Genomic DNA, 22,819 nt, shown 5'->3' with positions numbered 1-22,819 from the left:
AAGTATTTTCGCCCACCTCCTAGCAGCTGCTGAGAAATACTGGAAAATGGGAACCTGACGAAGAAATAAATTCTAGGATCTTTTAAAAAACCTGTTTATTTTATAATCTTCCTTGTGATTCTGTGGGCCTGACTCATGGGTTTTGAGTGTCTGAGATTGGCAATAGCTGTGCAGCAGCTATTAAGGCGCTGTAATCTGAAGGCTGGTGAGATGAAGCCTGAATGTTTTTGGCTTTACAAACATCACCCTTCATGGGTGTCTCTTTTGCCAATCATATGTTAAGGATCCCAGTTCGTTTTAGGGTATACTAGGCCCATTACCCTCCCACAGTGAGAGGTGGCTGCTGTAATCTCAACTAACTTAGCTTTCCTCTTTCTAAATCTCCCTGTGTAAAGACTATCTGCCTATTTTAATTGGTGCTTGATATACCCTCCTTCCAATGGCTCAAAGGTTTGCAGGTTGCCATACAATTTTAACCTGATACTTCTGTTCCCTTTGATCGCCTATGTTTTAAATGTGGTACACTCCTTCAGCTGTGATAAAAGTCTTTCTGTGATCAACAGCAATTTTACATTGCTGAGTGGATCTTGCTGTTTGACTACTGAAAAGCTGTAAATAATATAGTATTAAAATACTACTCTTCTTACTTACAAGCTTTTAAAGCAATTGCCAGCATGTATTAGTTGTGTTTGTGTCTGTCATTTCTTGCAGCATTACTGACGCAGGATGGCCATCTAGCCAGATTACGGAAGCTGGATTTGAGTTACAATAACAACATCTCTGATGAAGGGTGGGTCGTTTTCTGTCAAGGCTTAGCAGTATTCAAAGAACTCTCAGAGCTGGATGTCAGTCTTCGCCCATCGTCCCGCCGTGGCTGTGGGACATGGTTCAGTGAGTTGTTAGCAGCACTGACAAAGCTGCCTGCCTTGGCAGAGCTGGGGCTGCAAAGATGGGTCCTTTCAGAATCCCAGCGGAAACGGTTGGAAAGCTTTAATCAAGACAACAAAAGAAACATTCGTTTTGACTGTTGACGGAGGTTGAAGGTTTCTGGAAGGCCTTTCACAAGCAGCACATGAACCAAGTATTTTGTGTCACTGACTTAGAAGACTGCTGATTTTTTAGTAATCTCGTCTCATAAGAGCTCATGAAATAGTTCTACAGTTACAGAAAAATGGTTATTTAACCTTCTGGATAATTCCATTTAATAACATACTCTTTCAGATTCTCTGGGCCATGCTTACACTACTGTATATGCTTCATCTTCATGTTGCAAGTACTGCAATGACTGTCAAAAGAGCAATGATGATTTCAGATGGACACACTGCAGGTCTGCCAGTGGAGGGAAGTGGCGGGGGGGGGGGTGCTAACGCAGGTGGGTGGGCAGCAGGAGTGTGGCCTCATGTATATAAGGAAAATGCCTCTAATGTGAAAATACTTGAAACTTCTGTTTTAAATTTTAGTTTCTTCTCCCCCAAAACTTTTGCCTTTTCATGAATGCATTAAATCTACATAATTCTGAGATTTGGAAAGTATCCCAACAATTCAGGATTGTGTAATAGTCCAGTAAAGAGAATACAGAAGGAGCTGTTCTGACTCTGCTCTGGCCCTCGATGCCATCTCATAGTGTAGATGAGTCCTGTGTACAGAGTCAGCATAAAATCAAGGTAAGAAACCTTGTTTTTGTTGTTGTGTGGTATCTTTGCATGTCTCGGTCAAGGTTAGATCAGAGACATGTCCTGTGGGGCAGGTTAGATCAGAAACATGTCCTGCTACCTTAGCAAGGATTTTTGACAAAAAGCAATCCATAAGCATGCTGAATAAAGCTATGCATTGGCTTCAGGATGCTTCAGGGATGTTCCTTTTCATCCTGAGCTGTTTCGGCCTTACCCAGAACGCGCTTTCCATATAGACTCTTTTATGACATGAAACACAAAACTGGACTTCCAGGTCTAAGAGTCTCATCTAGAGCGTTATGGAAGCCAGTAGGAGTCCCCGCAGTGCATTCATGCTTCCTGCATTCAGGATTAATCCGTTAACTTTCTCGACACCTTGTGACATAGACAATGTTCTTATCCTTACCCTAAAGATGAAGGAAATAAGCAGTCTGTTACTCAAAGCCATGAGGCAGCTTCTAGCTAAGAGTGCAGCATCCTGCTCTGTGCTCAAGGCTTGTTAGAAAAAACATCAACTTGGGACATGCAAGCGGCTCCTTATTTTTTTTTGTTTGATAATTTCATGTTTGGCATTTTATTGTATGTGCTTACATAGAGCCAAATTCTGGCATAGTCATTTGTGTCGTGGAGCATGTTAACCCACACGTGAGCTCAAACGCTGCAGTGGGATTATTCGTTGGTAAGGTATTTTAGGAAGTAAAGATATTAGATCTGCCCACTGAGTGAGGAGTCTTAGAGAAATCCTGAGGCAGCTTGAGGGATAAAGTACTGCTCAATTAGCTCTGAGTATATCTACATGCTGCAACGGTCTCCTGGAGGAGAGGCAACAGGATCATTCAGTAGCACTTTCCTAACTTGTTAAGACCCCTCTCAGCAAGTTCTCCCATGCAGGTGCAGATCAATATTCAGCTTTCAGTCCCAGTGACCCTTCCAACATCAGCTTCTCACTGGTGAAGGTTATAACCTGCAGCTGACCATGCTGTGCTGGTGCCTCTTGATTGCTTAATCCATGATTTCATGTGAGGGTCTCCATGGACTTCCTGGTTTGAGTTTCAGTTCCACTCAGAATGCACGCTTGACTCCCCCAGCTCTGAGAAATTTGATATGAATTGGAGTGTATTGGTCAGAGGTAGCCTGGGATTGCTGCTGTGTGGGATCAGTTATTTTCTACGGAGATCCTCAACCTCTGAAATGAAGCAGAGCCCCTGTTTCATACAGGGCTAACAAGAAAGACTTTCAAGCAGTGTCTTAAACCAGGAGAGTTATTCTAACGTGGAAGTACCATCACCTCTGTTAAACAGCCTCACACCAACCTCTTCTCTTAATCTCTTGCCTTCCTGTGACTTTATTCCTCAAATCTGCCTCTGGTCCAACTAGAAAATTGATCCTTTATCTGTTCTATGAGAATCCCTCTGAATCACTCCTTTCCCACTTGAACCTCTAATTCAGTAAAGCAGCTGGCCCATGTTTAATGTCCAGTATCTTACTGACTGAACTGGACTTCAGTGTTGGGGTTCTTTGCTTCACCACAGTTGGGTTTCTCATTCTTAGCTCCAGAGCACAGTATGGACTCAACGCTAGCAACCCCTCCGCTTGCTGTTCATGATCCCTTTCTCAGTCTTTAGCCCTCTCATGGTCCTGTTATGCCACTGTTGTGCCACTAAAAGTTTTTATTAAATCACTTTGTCCTGTCTACCTGCCACTCTTCCCACAAATCTCTCTCTTCCATTGATTTCCTCCTCAGCAGTCTCTGGATCATCCTTCTCTCTGTTCCTCTTTGCCTTCACTTAGGGTGAAAAAATTTCATAAGACACCTGCAAACAATTAAACCAGCATCAGTTACCTAGTAAAATGAAAAATCAAACCTGAGCCATCCCCCTTTTCTGCACGCCCAGCTCTCTCTGGCCAACAAGCACGTTAATGGATTTCGATATCAATCAGTTCAAGAGCTGGACAGAAGATCGATCCATACCCTTGATGCAGATGTAGCTGCAGCATCCAGAGCGCACTGCCTGGAGGTGGAGCTCTATGGAGAGCTGGGTCTCAGTGCCCCTGCCTTCACCACCTCCTTCAGGATGCCACAACCTTCCCTGAGGCAACTCAGACCAGGGGAGGGAGAGCAGGACTGCAGTTCCGACCAGCCAGTTCGACTAAAGAAAAGGTTCTGCTCCCACCCACCTGCGCATTTTGAAGCTGCACAGTGGCTGGTTCCAGTCCAGCTCTGTGCTTTATGTACACTGCAAATAACACCCTGGAGGCGTTTAGAGTTTAAGAGGTAACTGAGCAATACAGAATAAAAACTTGACATCAGATGTCTAGGACAAACAGCTATGTGTAACATGCCTTGGGAAGACATGGTTGCATATAAATTTGGCATGCCAGAATTACAGTTAGGAGTGTCTGTCATGGTTCTTTTGAATAACAAAGGTGTTATGACAGGCCAGGGCCCAGAATTATTGCAGAATGTTGCATTCTGCAGACTCCCTGCTTTCAAGTAGGCTTGTCATACACAGACATTTTACAAACTGTCACCAAGCTATCTCGGCGATGAGCTATAACACTAAGGATCTGACAGCTTGCAGTCATTCAAATACTGTAGCTACAGATTGTCAAAACATCGCGAACAGTTTTGCAAAAATGTAGAGATACTTTCAAAACAGCTTTTTACACCTCTGTAAGACAGGGTGGTAATGCAGGTTCTGGTAGAAGTGCATGTATTCTGACTGCCTGGAATCCTCCTCCACATTTCCAAACAAGATACTGATCATTTCTGAATGTAAAACTCTTTAAATAACTGCTAGTAGCTGGGGCCACAAACATTGTTTCACTCTAGATATGGCTGTACCTCACTGGACAATGGATTTCTAAGAATTGCATGTAAAATACTTCAGGATTTAGAACAAAGAACACTTCATTGCACCAGATTCCTACAGATTAATTTCCAATTAATCAGCTGCCTCTATGCTTTGAGCTAACACGCATTCAGAATGAGACATCTCAAGAATATTTCAGAATCTGCCTGAGCTGAGTCAATGTTGACAAAAACCCAAAAACAAACCTCAGAAAATGATGTTTTCATTGTAACGCTCACTGATTTGAAGCTTTAATACTGCTTGTCTACTACTCACTTATGTCTGCTCACATTTACCCTTGTAAATGAAGAAAGCTCTGTGCAATTTACTGCCCAAATACCACTTTCTTGCTTTTGATCCTTTCACAGATTTCTCTTTTCCCTTTCCTTTTTCTTTCTTTTCCTTCTTTCTTTGTTTCTTTAGATTCTTAAGTGTTGAGAAAGGTCCAGTCGCCTTCTGGTTCGTCAGCCCATGCCACAGACTTTGGATCTGAAAAAGAGAGGAGAACAATCTGAATACCTGGAGAAAAAGTTGCTTGGAACAGTATTACTGGTGGATATTCTTGATGCAAAAAGCCAGGCACATTGTGGTCTCTGAAAAACCCTTTTATTCTGTATTAGACTACATTGTTTGCAGCTAAGATAGACTGCCAGCTACCTGACTTTTCTTTTACTGTGCATCATTTTTTTCAAGAGGAATTTCTTACCAGGAGGATGCTAACACTGTAGTCCTCCAGACCCTTCAATTAGAATAGTAAATGATCATGTCTACACATCTTTAAATGTCACTTTTTAGTTCAGAACAGTTTGGGAGAAATAGAGTAGTTCATGAAGAAATTACAGACATTAGAGAAAGAGACAAATAATTCAGGTTCAGAAGAATCAAAGACTGAGGATTTACCTCTCCTTTCTTCTTGCCCTGTATTTTTTCTGAGCAAATTAATTCTGTGGCCCACTGGTGACATAGACTGATGTTCTTTGGGGGAAAAAAAGCAACACAAAAACACACAAAAAATGTGTTTTGTTCAATGTATTTGTGCAATGAAGCTTCAACTCTGCAGTCAAAATACAGTCAGCAAGAGTGAAGATGCCACCTGCAGTTAGTTTCTTCTTTGGGCAATGCCTTGTCTTAGAGGATCTGACCTGTTAGTAAAACACCCTAACCGTTCCCCTTCTGCTGGACAAGGAACTAAGGGAAACTCCCTTGCAAGCTGTAAGGGCTGTTCTGTGCTTGCTGACTGTGACCTGGTGGGGCCGTGACAACCTTCTGGTACATTTTTGAACGATGCCCGGTGCTGTATTTCCTGATGGTTCCCTATATCCTACCTTAACGTAATAATAGAAGTACTGCTTTGCTGTAGCCAATGCAAAGAGTGGTTTAAGATGTTCTTGATGTTGCACAGAGAGTTATTGTTTTAGGTTGTTCTGCAGAGTATCTATTACTAAACCCACAGCTTTTTATGTGTATTGTGGTGACTTTCTTAGCACCACTGCTACAACTTATTTTTCTGTAAGTTTTCCCAGATGGCAGATGTCCCCTGACAACACGCTTCAGTTTGAGTGTCTGTCACACGGTTTCCATCCACAAGAACCAACTCCAGCTGCTGAAGACTGTCCAAATACTCAGGTAGCTGGGGCAGGTGATTGTTCTGAATGAGCAGTTTTTGCAAACCTGAACACACAAAGCAGCTGCAGCACAAAGAACAAATGATGTGGAGCATCCCTGCGTGCTCCTCAAAACAGCACACGGATGAGGAACAAATGATTCGGTCTGTGCATGTAATGAATGTGTGTATTGAGCATCTCACCACAGCATTCCAAGTTCAAAGGATCCGCTCCCAAATACAGAAGGATGGGACTCAAGCTCTTCTAGCAAAGCATTCAATTCACTAGTTGAAGACTACTCTCCTGGTAGCCGGGTGGCCAGATTCAGCTTTCAAAAGTCCTGCTAATTAGCACACCAACAGTGCCAGTGAGCTGAGCCACACAGAGATGGAATGGAGAACTGGGGAAGATGGAAAGACTGGGCTGAGGAGCACCCCTAGAGACCCGGTTCTTCACCACCCCCCTGGAGTCACTGGTGCTGACCCAGTGGGTCTATCACATCAGGGGATCTGCTTCGAGCTGAGCTCTGGGAAGCACCTTTTTCCCCAGACCTTGAGACTGAGGTAGGTCATGAGTGAGGAACTCGCATCCATGTGCCTTGGGCACAGCACTTTCCCCACCCTCCCAGTTCCTAACTTTTATTGGCTCCCTTGCAATTAGAGGATGAGCTCTGAAAGATGTACTGCATTCCTTCCTTCCCTCCCTCCCCCTTCCAAAACACTTACTAGGGTCCGTAAGGCCATGAACACAAAGACTGTTTTTCACCTTGTACTCGGCAGACAGACTGCAGGAGCTGTTGGAAGAAACTGTTGCAACAGTCAAGTATTTTCAAGTGAGTCAATGAGCTGATGGTTGCAGGCAGGTACTCCAGACAATTATTCTCCATGCAGTTCTTCCAGTTTCTGCAAAATATGTGTGCGTAAGTTTTAATAATTAAAGCATTTTTCCTTAGCTTGGGATATAATCAATGTAGAGAGAATATTAGGAAGTGCAGAAGTAAGGTTTATAAACTGAAATGCTATTGGGATGACTACTAAATTCAGAGAGAGAACATTGTTTCAAACACTACGTTTTGATATTATCCCTACTGTGACAGCCCTGGCCTGATGCTGCACCACGTACCTAAAGAGACAAGGAGAACCTTCAGTCCCGCATTTGGAAGCAGCTGGAGTCCATCGAAGTGTCATGCTGCAGCACACCAAGATCTTCCCCCTTCTATTGCTCCTACCTGCAGTTCGCTGAATTTAATTCCTGTATCTTGTCCCAAATACAATCTCTCTAATGACTCCAGGAGAAAGATACTGAATTGGTTTTCAGATCAGCTAAGGCACTTCAAATTTGTCAGTTCTTTCACCTCCACAGGTACCTAGACAGAGTCATTAAAAAGATACATTATGTCAATTAAACAGTAATCTTTGGGATTTTGTTTTTAGGAAAAAAATCTCCAAGAAAATGCTGTGGAGCTGCATTACTGTTGATGGATGAACACAGAATAGTCCGCTCGTTAATATAACATTATACCTCACCGTATGGTGGAAATTTTGGCAAAAAAAATCCAGGTTGTTTCCTCTGCTGGAAGGACTTCTTATGGGGTTAATTTTATTTCTTAGCAGAAACATCAGTCTGCTGCTTTATTTCCTTTGTATACACAGTGCAAGGGAGAGTAATTTAAATGAATGAAATCTGAAAGTGATTCTTTTGCACAAATTACTGCCTCTGTAAATGTAATCTTCAGGAAGAAAATTGCACAAGTGAAAATCTCCTTGGAGAAGAAGCAGAGCATTATATAAAAAGGAAAGGTGTATTCTGGACCCTAAAATGAGCGCATCCATTAACACTGTCACACTTAGAACAGCACAACTTGAGGGTACATAATTGTTCATTATCAAATGAACAGCAAACGTTAATTGTGTTAAAGGCATTAACAGTATGACATCCATTTTTCAATTGTCCTCTGCTTTGTTTCAGTTGATGATGTATTGATTCTATGCAAATGCAGCGCTCATTTTCCAGTGTACGCAGAAAAAAAGATGCATAAAGACTGAAGCAGTCCCTCCAGTCAGTATTCCTTCTTTATGATTCAACACAAAGGTCAGTGTTTCCACGTTCCTGCTTTTTTTCACCCTGACTGAATACTCAGATGTCAGTCATAATGAGTAACCCAGGCTCAGGTGCGTACCAGGTGGAACATGCCTTCTCACTGTAGTAGGGAAAGGTGGCACGGGGTTGTAATGAAGAACTTAGATTTTGCAAAAGGGAGGTATCAATAAAATAAAAATGAAAACAAAGGAACAAAATACCTCCTGTACCTGATTGTCACCCAGGGCAAATACTTCTGTTTTTTTCACAGTGTACATTCCTTTAGGAATATCATCAAAGCAGTTTTCACTCAGATCCAGTATCCTGACACTGGTTAATCTGGTAAAGAACCTGGCTATCTTGTGCAGTCTGGTGTTCCTTAGATAAACATGTGGAAGGGCTGGCCAGCAGCAGACCGGCTGTGGGAACGCCTCCAGGCTGATAGCAGAAGGTCTGAGCACTCTCATTTCAGTGAGATTCTTCAGACCTGGGGGAAACTTGTGCAGGAGATTGTGAGACAGCACAGCCAACTTTTGGCAGTGTTACAGTGTAGGAGGAATGGAGGATAAGTTATTAAAAGCTAAAAATAGCTTAAGTAAATTTGTCCAAAAGCGTCCCTCTCCTGGGATAAGACTGATTAGATTTTCTTCCAGATCTATTATTTCTAAATTAGCAATATGACAAGGCTCCTTGGGGAAAACATTCAAGTCTATTTTTCTGGAGGTAAATTTCCTTCGCTTTTGTCAGGTTCCCTGTTTCTTTAGGCAGACACTGAAGGCTGTTGTCAGAAAAGCCACACAGTTCAACATGGTGGAGGTATTCACAGATCTGCACTGGGATTTTGTGCAAGTTTGTTTTATAGAGCCCGAGCTGACGAAGGGACTGCAACTGGCCAATAACTGGCAGCAAACTACAAGAGAGGGGATTGTTGCTTAAATCTAAGTTCAGAAGACTTTTTAGCTCTCCCAGTTCTTTGCATATGTCCCGTATGTGATTCTGATCCAAGTAGAGGACATTCATGTGCCTCCAGTGATTGATGTCTCTGGGGACGCTTACAATCAGGTTCTTTTCCATGTGCAGCTCTTCCAGATATTCTAGACTTGGGACCCCTGGTGTGATGGTTGTTGGCTAAATCAGTGAAAAATATCTTGTCTGTGATGTGTCTGGGAGAAAGGGCTTCATTCTCTGGCACTTCATTCACTGTTATTTCTTATGCAGTCTGATCATGGTCATCCTCAAAACCAAGAGAGTCAGCTTTGGGACTATGAGTGCCCCTGCACTGGCCTCCTGGCTCTGCTGAGACTCAGCCCTCTGTGCTCTGGTTAGGAGAGAAAAAAATTCAAAATCAACAGCACTCAATGACCTTCCTATGCTAAATGAATACTGGTAGAATTCAGCATTTAGGAACAGGTTCTAGTCTCAGTGGTGTTCATAGAGACCAAATCCTGCAGTACATACAGCAGGACCTTATCTTTGAATCCCAGTGCATTCTGAAGTGCCCCAACAGCCAAATTCTGCTGGACAAAGCAACCTCCTTGAGTCTTGAAGTCTATATTTACAAACACTGAGATCTGTCTTCATCGGTGCTGGTTGTAAAAAGCTGCAAGAGTCCCATTGTAAAAGAAGTGGCACCTTCACCTAACACCTGGTGGCTTCTGAGCCAGAGAGACACCAGTGAGTCCGGTATGGATAACCCCCGGAGCTGTATTGCTGCCAGATATGAAACAGCAGGAGTTGGGAAGGGGCGACTAGATGGCCTGAAGGAATGATTAGAAGGAAAGCAGAGACTGAGAGGCAGCTGTCAGTCATCTCCCACCTGATGACCTTTTTGCTGCTGCCGTAACTATGCTGGGAGGAGGCTGGGTTTCCAGAGATGGGTGCTTTCCGGGTGCCACCAGGACGAGGAAGAGCTGAGTGACCACCATGGGGAGAGACCCACGCTGGGCCTCCCGGTCTAATTCCACTGTTGCATGAGGGTATTTTCTTTTATATCTGCTCCGAGTTCAGCACCGAGCTGCGAGCCCCACACACTGGGACAGGAGTGCATGCGACCCCAGCCCACCCCCTGCCACCTGCACTGAAGTCTCTGGAAGGATTTATTTGGTGGAAAGGACCAGCGCAGGTACCTTTGAAGTAACTGCTAATCCGTGTAACCACGGAAATTTTTGCAAAGGCTCCTCGGAGACCGTGGGCAGACCACAAAGTAAATGCTCCGGGGGTGAGCTGACGAGAGTCCCCACCACAGCCGCGGGGAGGGCCAGCACCGCCGGGCCTCCTGCCAGCCCGCCTGCCTCCTGCCTGAGCCCGGCCCGCCCGGCAGCCCTTGGGAACGGCTCCATCGCCAAACACCGTTCCCCTTGGAGCAGCCCAGCTCCGCGGGGCAGTCACGGCGGGTTGGCGTGGGTGCCGATCGCTCAGGTAGGCTGTGGAGGGTGCAGCCCAGCTGCTCCGTGGGGAAAAAGGACGTGCCTGTATGGATATTAATCCTCTGTTAGGGCAGATCCTATCCGAGGGCGGATCAGAAACACATCCACAAATCCATGTTTTTGCCTTGTGCTTTGCCTGTCTGTATCTATCTGTTATTCTTGTGTTGCATACCAAGAGCTGTAACCCTTTGCAGGCCAAGCCCTTTTTTATTGTTATGCAGAGCCCAGCATAACAGCGCTTGGGCCCGGTGATGTTGCTAGGCTGCCGTAACCATGCGATCATGTTTTGTTTTCCATCAGGTCATGTCGGTTCCTTCAGATCTTCACCAGCGCTATGTGCAGGCCTGCCAAAACTTGGGCCAGCCTGAAAACCCCTTCATTGCTCATGTGCTTCAAGAAGCTGATAAAAATGATGAAACGTAAGGAAATAAGAAACAGCATGTTTTCGATACTTCTGAAAGCTTTAAACAAGATAGCAGGACAAGGAACAACAATGAGAAAGTTTGTGTAGTTTCAGGCTTAAACACAAATCATGTTTAGCATTTACTGCTGAAGTTCTGGTTTGACTCATCTTGACATCGTCTTGGCAGAAGTTTGTAGCCATATATCCCTTCTGGGCAGCTTTACAAGAAGTGAAATCAAAAAAAAGTGAAAAATTTAAAGGATGGTGCCTTTGTGTCCCTTAAAGAAGCCAAACCCAGTGTCTAGTCATCTTAACTGCCAGCCTTTTGTCTTGCTCCTGTATAAAAAACCCTTAGCTGCATCCAGTCAGCTTCCAGCTGGTAATGCTTTTCTGAACTGTCTCTGAGTCCTGCCAAGGTATTAACCACCCAAACTCTCTCTCATCATGTGGCTAGGTAAGGCTTCCTCTCATGGATGCTTCTGGGGTAAAAGTTAATAGCCCTTTGGAGAGAAAACCTGAGAAATACAGCGTAGGGAAAGGGTTTGTATAAGTTTTTGATCTTGAGGGCAGGACAGAGTAAATAAAGGGAGCAAGTAAAAAAGGAGATGATGAGGAAACCTCCAGGATAGTCTTTGTTTCTGTCTGCCTTCCCCTCACCTTGCTTCTTCCTGCTTTCTGTGTATGTGTGCTCTTGCAGCTGTGCAGTGTCTTCAGAATATCAAAAAGGATAGTGCTGAGGTACAGCTTGAAACATGTCATCTGTCATGGTGTTACCAAAGGTAGTGGCAGCAGGTAACTGCATGTAAACACACCAGTGAGGGCAAGCATGAATACACTTACCTGGAGAGAGAATTCATTTTTCTGTATCATTATACTCCTCCCCATGTTCTTACATTTTTATCTTGCAGCAGATGGACAAAAGGAATCACATTAAAAATAGCTGGAAATAATCATCTAGTGCCTGTGCAGAGAGTTACAGGTGACGATCTTCAAGTTCTTGCCTCTGTCTTACGTGACACTGTATTTGTCACAGGTAAGCTTGTTTCATGTGTGTTTGAAATCGCTGTGTGAATATAAGAAAACATCAGCAGTGTTGATTTCAGCCTTAGTTCAGTTTTATTTCTTTTTGGTTAGAGATCAGTTAATTATAGATACGTGTCTGTCATATTCTTCATCTTTTTCAGGTTTGGATCTTAGGTGTAACGTGTTGACTGATAGTGGAGCAAAGAACGTGGCAGCACTCCTCCAGGTGCCAAAGTGATGTTTATCTTTCAGCAACTTGTAATTTATTTGGTTAGGATAATATTTGTATGTGGAGTGTTGGAGAGAAGAATGCATTGATTTGGCAAAATTCCATTAATTTTGACTTTCACATCAAAATCCACCCTACTAGAATCTCAGATTGTATTCTCTGGGGAGATTTTTAAATTTCTGGTAGAAAACTATCAGACATTTGGCAATGAGGTCCTGGAGACAGAAGAGTGGAATAAACCATGGGGCTTTTAGGCTTACAGTTCAATTCGATAAAGGAGGCAATGGTAGTGTCAAGTGTGCCAGGGTCTTTGTTTAGATACTTTATCATCTCTGTTAGCCTTTTTGTAGGTCTAAACATAGGAAACTTTAATGCTGTTTTTTTGCCATTGTAAGCACTAGGATACAGACAGAAAATGATGAGTTGCCACTTGGTTCCTGTGTTCCTGCAGCTTGGGGAGTGCCAGTAAGTTCACAAAATGCCTGAAAGTCTGCGTCTGAGCTTGACCACCTGCCTCGTTTGGTCACACTGAGCACATGGGTTCCTAGGTGGTTTCTGTAAGCCTAAGAGGACCTTCAAGCTACAAGTTTTTCTGCCTTTCTCTCATCATCTGACATACTTTCTGTAACTACTCTAAATCAGGGGCTGCCTGAAATGCAGTGAGGGACAGAGGTTTTAAATACGTGTATGATGCATCTCCTTTTTGAAAAATGCAGGCATGATCTGGGAAGAAATCTCACTACTTTCTGCTTTGTTTGTTCCTAAGGAAAATTCCACTCTGCGGTACCTTAACCTGATGTTTAATGATATTGGCACAAGTGGAGCAGAGCTGATAGCAGGAGCGCTCCACGTGAGTATTTGTCTGGGAGTTTTAGACAATGGCATCAAGTTTGATATTTTTGCTTTTGATAAACAGTACTAGCTGTCCTGCCAACCTCGGAGCGAGCTGAAAGGGCCCTCTGTTTTCCATCATTCAGCATTTTGCTCTGTCCCAGGGATCCCTTGTTTTCCCAGGGCAGACTTCAGGAATCAGGTTCCACAGGAGAGAAAGTTGCACTGTCCTGCCATTAACACTTCATTATCACAGCTATCACAGCTGGAGTTTGCTGTGTGAAAAAACGCCAAGCTATGCTATAGGATAAATAATGCCATCGGTTTTCCCTTTTTTTTTTTTTTTTGGTTTGTTGTTGTTTGTTTGTTTTGTCGTTTTATGTATTAAATTTGCTTGTACGTTGACATCAATATTTGTCATGATCCAGGATGTCTGAGACATGTTTTCAAAACTTTCCCTTACAGCAGCAGCATAAAAACAAGTTTGTTATTTTTCAGGTGGTTTCCCAAGGAAATGGGGCCTATGTGTTGTGTCTGTGAAACGACACTCACATGAGCTCTTTCTTCCTCCTTCATGGGCTTCAAACCAAATTGATTTCAACTGCATTTGACAGGCCTCCAGAACCTATGGCGGTACTCTAGGTTGTACAGCCCTGTACTCTAGGTTGTACAGCCCGGGGTGGCAACACCCCAGGCTGGGTGTGCAGCCCCGGGCAGCGTTTGCGGGGTTTGCTGAGCAGGAGGGTGGCAGGTCCTGAGCACCAGCCCCTTGGCTGCTGGGCCGGGCGGGGGGGATCCGGGGTGAAGGGGGGGTGTTACGGAGGGAGGAAGATGCTGTAGTAGATGCCATACTGCAGTGGGGGAAGGGGTACTGAGGACACGTGGAAGACATAAAAAACGTATGAAACCAGGCTTCAGTAGTTCTGTTGCTCACAGAACTACTCATTTTGTAATCTTTAACTTAATCAACCATCATCTCTGCTAGTCAGTGATTATGTGGTACTGAGGAATTAAGAGTAAAAAGTTACTCTGCATTGCATTTGGGGCTTTAATAGTTAAATAGCTATTTCCTACCCATTGAAATTCTGTGATGGGTGAGGGGAAAGATGCTGACTTTCCTAGATGTCTGATCAGAACCTTACATTACCAGTGAAGTCACCAGTCCTGCAAAGACCTGCACACTGGTTTGACTTTGACTGGTCATGTGATTTAAAAGATTATGAAAAAATAAAGCAGATTACGTTCTTGTTTAAAATACACTTACTAGATTAAAATCAGTTTTGATATCATTTGCATTTCAGATGTCAACTTAGGCAGAAATATCTGCCTGGATTATTTTTGTGACTATGAAATTTGTGAACCTGGGAGAAACAAAAGGTTTGAAATACTGGAGTTTTGCTTCCAGACTCTCATGCTTTTGACTCCACTGAGGGGAGCCTGAGCCAACTGCTTAGTCAGTGTCATCACTTAGACACAATTCTTCTGGAGGGTTGTTTTGTTTTTGTGTGACAACCAGCGAGATTCACAAGGAAAAGGACAGTGTTGTTTATCAGGCTGTTTGAAAGGAATTTTTTTTTTTTTTTTTGTCTAGAGGAATAAAACTCTTGTGTATATGAGAATGACTGGAAACAAAATAGGCAACAAAGGTGGGATGTTTTTTGCTTCAATGCTACAAATTAACTCAACCTTAGAGAAGCTGGATCTTGGAGACTGTGATATAGTGAGTAACCCAGTAAAATTATCATCAATGATGTAAGTCTTTCAAGGGTATCACAAAGGTCCTGCAGTGCTTAATCAGGGGGGAATGCCATCTTTTGTCATTGATTTTACATTTTGTGATAGCTCCAGGTAACACAATGTATAATATGGCAATGCATACTTGGAAAGGCATGTTGCATAAAGCACCTGTGAAGTCATTAACTGGTGATGTATTATTGCCACAATGTCCCTGGGAATTCAAGTGCTTGGCTTTCAGATTTTCTGAGGTTTGCTTCTGCTGTTCATTTTTCTTATGCTGTCTAAGCCCTGTGTAATTCATGTTGAGGGAAGGACTTCTTATTCCCTGGAGGTTCTTTTCCTTCTTAAGTGTGTGGTGCTGTAATGCCTGAAAGTCACCCAGTCCCATAGCTCTGTTGCTCCTTTCAGAGCTCGATCCATAAAGGCCATAAGCACAACAGTACTGAATTGAGCACAGAGGCACCCAATTTGATCTTGGATAACCTGCCACCCCCTAGAATCAGGTGCTGAGACTTTTTACACAGTGCACCTAGGACGAATGGGTCAGTCCCTAAGCAGGGTGCTTCCCACTCTAGTTGGTAAAAGCATGTGGATCACTTCTAAAAACCCATATTTCTTTCCTGGAACTACAGAATTTTCTCCTAAACTAGAAGGGGGAATACCTTCAGAAAGCATGAAGAGTGTTATGAATAGGTAAATGAGGAAAGTGTGACTAGTGTAGGACTTATTTGAAAGCTTAATGTGTTTATGCTTGGTGTAGGGAGTTGACAGAGAGTTGGTTTAAAATGAAATGGCTTTGGGTGTAGACCAGCCTAACTGGAAAGTAACATAAATATAAATTAGTGAGCAAACTAGAAGGAAATAAAATAACCCCTGAACTGGCCCGTATTCTAGTCTCTGGCTTCTCTGTACCACATTATTCACATTTAGTATGAATTTACCCAGTGGATAAATGTTAGCTAAGACTTTTACCAAAGACCTCAGGGAACACACGCAAGCTGATTTTGCTTCATAAATCAGGAAAACCAAAATACAGGATCAATTAAATGGACAAGTATCTTAGAGTTTCATTAGTCTTGCTTTTTACTTTCTCAGTTGCCAAATTTCCTAGTCATTTGTACTGCTTAGTCTAATTCCACTCTATTATTCCATAGGGAGTTGGCACTGTTATTATCATTATGTGTCTGCAAGCACTTGGCTACTGCACTTGCAACTCTCCAGAGTACATGGAGGCAGAAAAAATAGTATTTCCAACCTGAGCCCATTCATTTGACGTTTTTGATCTTCTTGACAGTCAATTCTAAGTCATTGTAGTAAATTGGTTGCTTGATCTATACATTGAACAGGTCTCTCTAAAGAGTTTGTTTATTTTCATTTCCAGGGTATGGAGTGTCTAATAGCAATAGCAACAGCCCTGACTCAGAACAAATCAGTCAAAGCAATAAATCTAAATCGTCCTTTACTATACAGCCAAGAGGTATGTAAGTAGATTAGTGTCAGCTCAGTCAAAGAAAGAAGCATAAGTCATTACTGATATATTTATTGATGTCTGAACTACATGGTGCTCTGGGTTTCCTTACAAAGTAAATTGTTGCAGAAATATTCTTTTCCTCTTTCTGTGCCAAGTTTTGTGCAGTCACTGCTGCTCCTGTTTAACTAGAAGTTTAATTACATAAAATTTTCTTTCCTGGTACATATGCGTTCATTAAATAATGGGTTAACACGGAGAGGTCTGGGTACTGGAGAACCTGTTACAGCAGGGAGAGTTTCATGCATAGTTCAGCAGACTAAGGGAGAAATGCTGTTTAGCAGGAAATGAGGGGAAGAACAAAAGGCTGTTTTTATCTGAGCAGTGCAGTGCCCACAGCCTAAAGAAAGGCAGACTTCAACAATATGCCATATTCACTGGGCTGTGTGGTTTTGTTGTTTTGCTGTGTGAACTTGAAGCATAAATTTAACAAGTGAATGAACCTCATCAATGTAAAACCTATGATGCATTTGTAAGTCAAAACAAAGACACAAACCCTCCAAAACAATCGAGCACTGAAAAGAGAATCTGCAAGGCAGTGATTGATCTTTTTGATCTTCTCAGGCTGCTGGGTGTGTAGAGGCACACCTTGCTGCAGGGCTTTTACTTGCAGGCATGCAGCTTTTGTGCACTTGCAGGCATGCAGCTTTTGTGCACAGCTGGTGCTGGAGGAGCCTTGGCTACAGAGCTGCTTGGTTTCACAGTGGTGGTTTCACCAGACTGGCAGCAGTTGTCAGGTGTCTGCAACAGTATTTTCCTTATGACAGGATAATGAAATTAAGCTGTCACGAAGGCCAGATCTTCCTAAATTCCCAAAGGTGAATTTAACAGTTTAAACAGGTTTTAATTGTTTCTTTTCTACTAAGACAGGGCTTGAACTGCCTATACCTAATTTCAGAACCCCACTTGAACTACAGCTATTGAAAATATAGGACAGCAAGGCCTGGACTGTACCTGTGGGAGGCTCTGTTTGCCATTGTTTCCACCCTCAACTCTATAATTTTCTGAGGCCTCTGGGTTGTTGCTTATTTTTGACTCAGTATTCACTGCTATTTTCTTATACTTCAAACCAAATTTACTTTGCCTTACAGCAGCAATAGGGCAATTTTTTTCCCCTAGCAATCCTGTTTCTTTTCATTAAATAACACGTTACATCTCAAAAAAATAATGTCAGTGAAGACTGGCTGAAACATTCAGATTTTTAAGAGCAATGACAGGGAGGAAAACTGATTAGACAGAATGATTCAAACAGTGATGCTTCTGATCTTGCAAGGATGTATTTAGTACTGTATGTCTGCAAATATATTTCTGGTATTTTTCTTTTTTTTCTTTTTTTTTTTTTTTTTATTTTCAGCATTATCACAATGTATTTTTTCCTGGCTATTTTTAATACAATATACAAAATAGAATGCTACTGGTGACCAAATCTCGCTGTTAGCTGTGCATCTCCCTTTTACTGAAGCAAGACCGTATCTTACCCTGAAGTGCAGCTTAATAAAACTGAGTGTATGTTTTTAGGAAGAGACCACAGTTCACGTAGCTCTGATGTTGAAAAATAACTCCTCGCTTGTGGAACTACACTTGTGCAAGCACGAAATGAGAAACTTTGGTGTAGAGCGACTGTGTGAGGCATTATATGAAAACTCCAGCCTGAGATACCTCGATCTTAGCTGGTAAGAGTTATTAAGTGACATAGCCCTGAATAACATTAGAAACTAATTTTCTTAGCACTTTTTTAAAAAAAAAATAAATGTGTGCTTCTCTCTTTCAGTAATAAAATAACCCGTGATGGTGTAAAATTTCTGGGAGAACTACTAAAACTGAACCAAACCCTGGAAATCCTAGATCTCAATGCAAACCGAATAGAAGATGATGGAGCCATCTACCTGAGTGAAGCCTTGGCTTTGTACAACAGGACTCTGCAAGCGTTAGTATTTACACAGCTTCCCCAGACCGCAGGTGTAAGAAACTTGGACTTTGCAGTGGCTGAACTGACATCAAAGCTGTGTGCTTTGATGTCGATCAAAACAGATAAATCAGGAAGTTCCAAACTTTTTGGTCCATTTTTCCTTCTCAAGGGAAAAAACTTGTGGGTGACAGACTGGGTGGGATTCCTTTGCTGACCATAGGGGTGTCCTGCCACGTGAGGTGCCCCGAGACCTGTGAGACATCCTAGGGTGCTGGAGGTGAGCACAGGCCCTCTCAGAGCCCTGCAGCTGGAGACCCGGCAGGACACAGTCACGCATTTCAGACGGCACAGGAGGCCTGTGTTGGTATTTGAATTAAGTCCCCTGTAGCTTCACATGAGCTAAAGGAGTAAAACACGAGGCCAAGACACGCCATTCAGTCTCACATGCTAACACCTTGTGTTCACCTTCCCACACTGCCAGGCCTGCTTGTAACTTATTTTATCCCCTTTCTTTGTGCTTCCTTTTTTTCCTATTTTGTCCATTGCTGAGTGGCCTGACAATGCTTGTTCTTCTTTTTTTTTTTTTTGGGGGGGGGTGTTGATGCTTACAACCGTTTTTGTAGTGGTTTATCTTACTTCAATGATTCACAGCTTTTACAGTCATTCAGAATTGGCAGGGGGTGGGGGTGGGGGGTTGGGGGTGAGGCAATTAGCTCTTGTTAATTCTTTCTGCATCTTGAAAGCTTAGGTCCCTGTGATGCACAAACAAAAACAAACAAGAGCTGTACATCTTCAGAATTTTAAGATAATCAGATTCCACGCAGGGATAAGGCACTATATTTGTTGATTCTGATCTTCACCATGTAAGAAAATCCCCTGTGGAAGTCAGCTTCCGGGTGAACCCGGAGGAGCTGTAATCTCCCCGTACCTTGTATTAAACCATGCGCCGGCAGGATGTAAAAGCTGATCAAAGGTGTTACCTGAAGCCATTAGTTTTAAGTAGCAGACTGAGGAGGTGGTGGCTGCTAGGTGCCTCTGAAAGCCTTCCAGGTTCACTAATATAAAAATAACTGCCACTCCACAAAGATCAAAGCTTAGCCTGGATAAATGCCAAGGCCTGGGCTTCAAAGCACAGATGAGACCTGGCTACCACGCAGCAAGTCCCTGACACTGAAGAACTAAATCGTGACCAACCTGGCTGCAGGAGTCATGGAAATGCCTTTAGAAATAGTACAAGCCCATAATCCAAACTGCCTTTACAACCTGAAAAAATTTTGCATTTGGACTGGCCTTGATATAAATAAGTAATTATATTAATAATAACAAATATGATATACAGTAACAGATAATGATAAAATATAAGGATAAAACATAGTTAAGCTCTCAGTTTCAATTAAAAGATGGGAATTCTGTGGTTTGGCACGCACTTGTGTAACTACTTTCTCTGTTTATTAGGTTGTCGGTGGTAAGCAACAACATAAGTGGCAAAGGACTCGTAGCTCTTTCAGATGCGATGAAAACAAACATGGAACTTTCCTATATTTACATCTGGGGGAACAAATTTGATGAAGCCACCTGTATGGTAAGTGCTTCTGAACTCTTCTAAAAGGGTTTTGTTTGGTTTGTTTGTTCTAACTTGTTTTTACAGTCATTGGGAAGACTGCAGCAATTAGTGAACAAGATACCTGAATTACTAAGTGTTTTAAAAAATTATGATGCTGGTGCTGTGAAGAGACTCACTGGACACCAGCATACTGAAATGATCAAGTACTCTCCTACTGTGTGTTATCTTCTAGAGCACTCACTGCAGTCAGTCAAAAGGGAATATTATAGTCTTGGTTTTATTCATTTCAGGCATTTTCAGAATTAATCCAGACAGGCCGCCTGAGACCCAACCGTACCGATGTGGAACCGTACGAAGTGGATGGGCACATTCACCTTGCGGAGCTCTCCCACGGCCTTCGGAGGCATTACTACTGGACACCGAGTTGTGGGGAGGTGACGAAGAAAGATGCTAATGCCAGTCTGGCCATTGCAGCTGTTTCAGAACACTTGTGAGTGAGGTAGCAGCTTGATGCATTCCATACGGTTGAGCTTTTCCTATCTGGTTTCTACCAAGTTAAATTCTATTAATACCAGACTGGCTGCACATTGTTGCTTCTGGGTCTTTAGTCTACAAGGAATGTAAACCCACTTGAAATGGCATTAGAGATAAAACAGCAAACCACTGACCTTAAAATTTGTTGCTAAATAACGCTCAATCTATTAAGAGCCCATTAATATGAAAATTCATTAATTTTGCTGCAGTTATTTCTACAGCGCTCTATCTCCTTTGCTGTACCATGATTAATTGTAGCTCTAGGGTTTTGAGGCAATAGATAAATTTAGTAAAAGAACATGCTTAGAAGAAAACACTTTCACTACAGCGAGTGAGTGACACTAGGTATTCTTAGCAGTAGTGGGGAGTAAACAGTCACTGACCAGAGGCATGCAAAGGGTTTAGACTGCAGCAGTGCAGATGCATGAGTTGAACTCCTAGCAGCTGAACTACTCCGCTGTTTTTGAAGACCCCCTGAGATCAGCACTTCTATCAAGTGCTGCTTATTTAAAAAAAGATGCAGGGGCTGGACCAGAGCAGCAGTAGCGCCTGTGAACAGAGCATCGTGACCACAGGGTCCTCTTCCACACAGCTGCTGCAGAGGAAGACCTGCCGTTGCCTTCCTGGGCTGCAGTCTCTGCAGTCAGGCTTCCACGCCGCAGGAACAGCCCACAGGTAACGTTGCTGTGTCTCTGGAGTACAGCCAGGCCCATCAAACTGACAAAAACTTAAACACCTGGCACAGCTGCTGGGCAGGAGCTTTGCTTGACAGCAAAGCAGATATGCTGTAGAACAAGATTCCTGCTGAAGCCGAGAGGTTTGGGTAAATCCATTTGTTGCTACTGTGCTCTATAAACTGTCATCTCTGACTAGTAGTTGCACGCTTTTGATCTTTTTCCAAGAGTGACTTTTTTTAAAACCAAGTTAAATGAATTAGTGAACCTAATTTACTGGGATATCAATGGTATTTTGATTAACTCGCGGCATGTATTTCTTTCTTGTACTACAAATGAAAATCACCACCAAACCTGGTGTCGTTATTTATTCCTGTCTCTTGAAAACTGTTTAAAAAGATTTCTATCATGATAGCCGTGTGGCAGCTCCTGCACATGAATAAGACAACATATGCATATAATGGTAGTTAAACATTGTTTAATGGTTTGAATACAGACTTTGTAGAAGTTTGGGAACCACTCAGCTTGTTTCCTTTTTTCCACCCGCTCTGTGCATACCTGTAGAGGTGACTAGATACACGCTGCTAGTCACCAAAAAGTCACCATACCAGACAGCAGAGGTTCGCTCAAAGGCTCTCACTAGTGCAATCTTCTGCACGTCTAACTGTGCCTGTTAAAAATTAGTATAAAGTAACAGAATAATCCGTAGGCAAAAGACCTACAAGATCAAAGTATGAGGGGAAAAAAGAAAATACTTTCAACAATAATACCTAAGCAGCAGTGACGTAACTGCTGATGTTCGCATTCTGTATTATCACAGCAGTAGTGTAGAAACAGGGAGATGTATGAAAGGACCAAGGTGGTACCAACAGCTGTTGTATGTAGAAGACTGTTGCTGTTCAGTTGGTTTTTTGTCATTCCTCCCACCCCCAAATTAGTCAGACTATTGCTCCACAAAGCGCTTAGTATCCTAAGAAGATGAGGCAAGCCCCCAGGGCAGGTATGTATGCACAGGGCCCTCTCAACCTGTAGTCCTCTCCTTAAGCACTCCCTAGTCACGCTGTGAAAACCCTATTCTAGAGAGGAGCTGGTATTTTAGATGCTGTTAAACAGGAAGAACAGAGCAATGAGAACAGAAGTTGAGGATATACTGAATGTGATTGTTTGAGAAGAATCTACATGCTATGAAAATACTTCGGTTTTTAAATACTTACATAAGCCTGATTTATCAAAGCTGGTATTTTTCTGAGCGTTGCTGCTCTGAAGCACTGCAGGTTATACTCTGAGAGGGTACTCTCACTACTGAGACACTGATGATACAATTTCTTGCCAGAAAGACCACTACCAGATTCAGATTGAGGTATGTTTTTTTCCATATATCTATCTTTCTCTTTCAAACTACTTTCATTGCCCAAATTAAGTCTTAATTTACTTGCATGAATGACATTCATTAATCTGCTGTGGTAACAGGGAACCAAATCTACTGGGTCAGTCCCAACCCTATCAACGGCAGTATTTTATCTTTAGTAGATGTGGTAAAATAGCAAAATATCATACATAAAATATCACAGGATCAATGGCATCTCCTTTCAAAAGTGCTAGCGTATGTTTTTGAAATATTTGTACTCTGTCTGAACCCTTGTTTAACAGCAAGATGCTTGGCCCGTAAGAGCACTCTGCATTATTGGCAATATCCATAAAAACAGCGCATGTGTTACAGTTTACTTTGGTATCCCTTTGTAAGAAAGGGCTG

General features: G+C 42.6%; 3 protein-coding genes across 9 annotated transcripts in view; 2 read left to right on the top strand and 1 right to left on the bottom strand.

Annotated features, from left to right (window-relative positions):
* LRRC31 (leucine rich repeat containing 31) overlaps positions 1–4,510 on the top strand; it is a 58,743-nt gene extending 54,233 nt beyond the window's left edge. For 4 of the 5 annotated variants that reach the window (XM_056358976.1, XM_056358980.1, XM_056358978.1 and 1 more), the window contains one exon: positions 712–1,031. In XM_056358976.1, coding sequence (XP_056214951.1) covers positions 712–1,031 — 320 coding nt within the window. Of the gene's footprint in view, positions 1–711 lie in introns of all 5 variants that reach the window. The other variant, XM_056358975.1, reaches the window with a different exon arrangement.
* Positions 4,511–4,801: 291 nt separating this feature from the next.
* On the bottom strand, positions 4,802–10,133 carry LRRIQ4 (leucine rich repeats and IQ motif containing 4). The gene is given in 10 exon segments (XM_056358852.1): positions 4,802–5,059; positions 5,494–5,500; positions 6,022–6,247; positions 6,877–7,013; positions 7,015–7,076; positions 7,358–7,495; positions 8,430–8,909; positions 8,911–9,331; positions 9,333–9,501; positions 10,025–10,133. Coding segments are annotated over 10 exon segments (2,007 nt in total).
* Positions 8,118–21,392, top strand: LRRC34 (leucine rich repeat containing 34). 3 transcript variants are annotated; one of them, XM_056358983.1, is made up of 11 exons: positions 8,118–8,220; positions 10,935–11,053; positions 11,946–12,070; positions 12,222–12,286; positions 13,056–13,139; positions 14,712–14,840; positions 16,239–16,334; positions 17,904–18,058; positions 18,157–18,312; positions 19,750–19,876; positions 20,149–21,392. In XM_056358983.1, exons 2-11 carry the CDS (start codon positions 10,938–10,940, stop codon positions 20,350–20,352), a joined length of 1,257 nt encoding a protein of 418 aa, XP_056214958.1. In that variant the 5' UTR covers positions 8,118–8,220; positions 10,935–10,937; the 3' UTR covers positions 20,353–21,392. The 3 variants fall into 3 exon arrangements, with proteins under 3 accessions (XP_056214958.1, XP_056214957.1, XP_056214959.1); XM_056358982.1 differs by lacking the exon at positions 8,118–8,220 and adding an exon at positions 10,509–10,626; XM_056358984.1 differs by lacking the exon at positions 8,118–8,220 and adding an exon at positions 10,509–10,626 and having other exon boundaries at positions 18,157–18,346; positions 20,149–20,287.
* The last annotated feature ends 1,427 nt before the right edge of the window (positions 21,393–22,819 follow it).

Source organism: Falco biarmicus, chromosome 13 (genome assembly GCF_023638135.1).
Source record: "Falco biarmicus isolate bFalBia1 chromosome 13, bFalBia1.pri, whole genome shotgun sequence".
Lineage (NCBI taxonomy): Eukaryota > Metazoa > Chordata > Aves > Falconiformes > Falconidae > Falco > Falco biarmicus.
This window is presented reverse-complemented; position numbering and strand designations above follow the sequence as displayed.

Coding starts and splice junctions, on each gene's coding strand:
- LRRC34 (XM_056358983.1), top strand. CDS start 10,938: ATGTCGGTTCCTTCAGATCTTCACCAGCGCTATGTGCAGGCCTGCCAA. Junction 14,841..16,238: donor ATCTTGGAGACTGTGATATA/GTGAGTAACCCA, acceptor TTTCATTTCCAG/GGTATGGAGTGTCTAATAGC. Junction 16,335..17,903: donor CTTTACTATACAGCCAAGAG/GTATGTAAGTAG, acceptor GTATGTTTTTAG/GAAGAGACCACAGTTCACGT.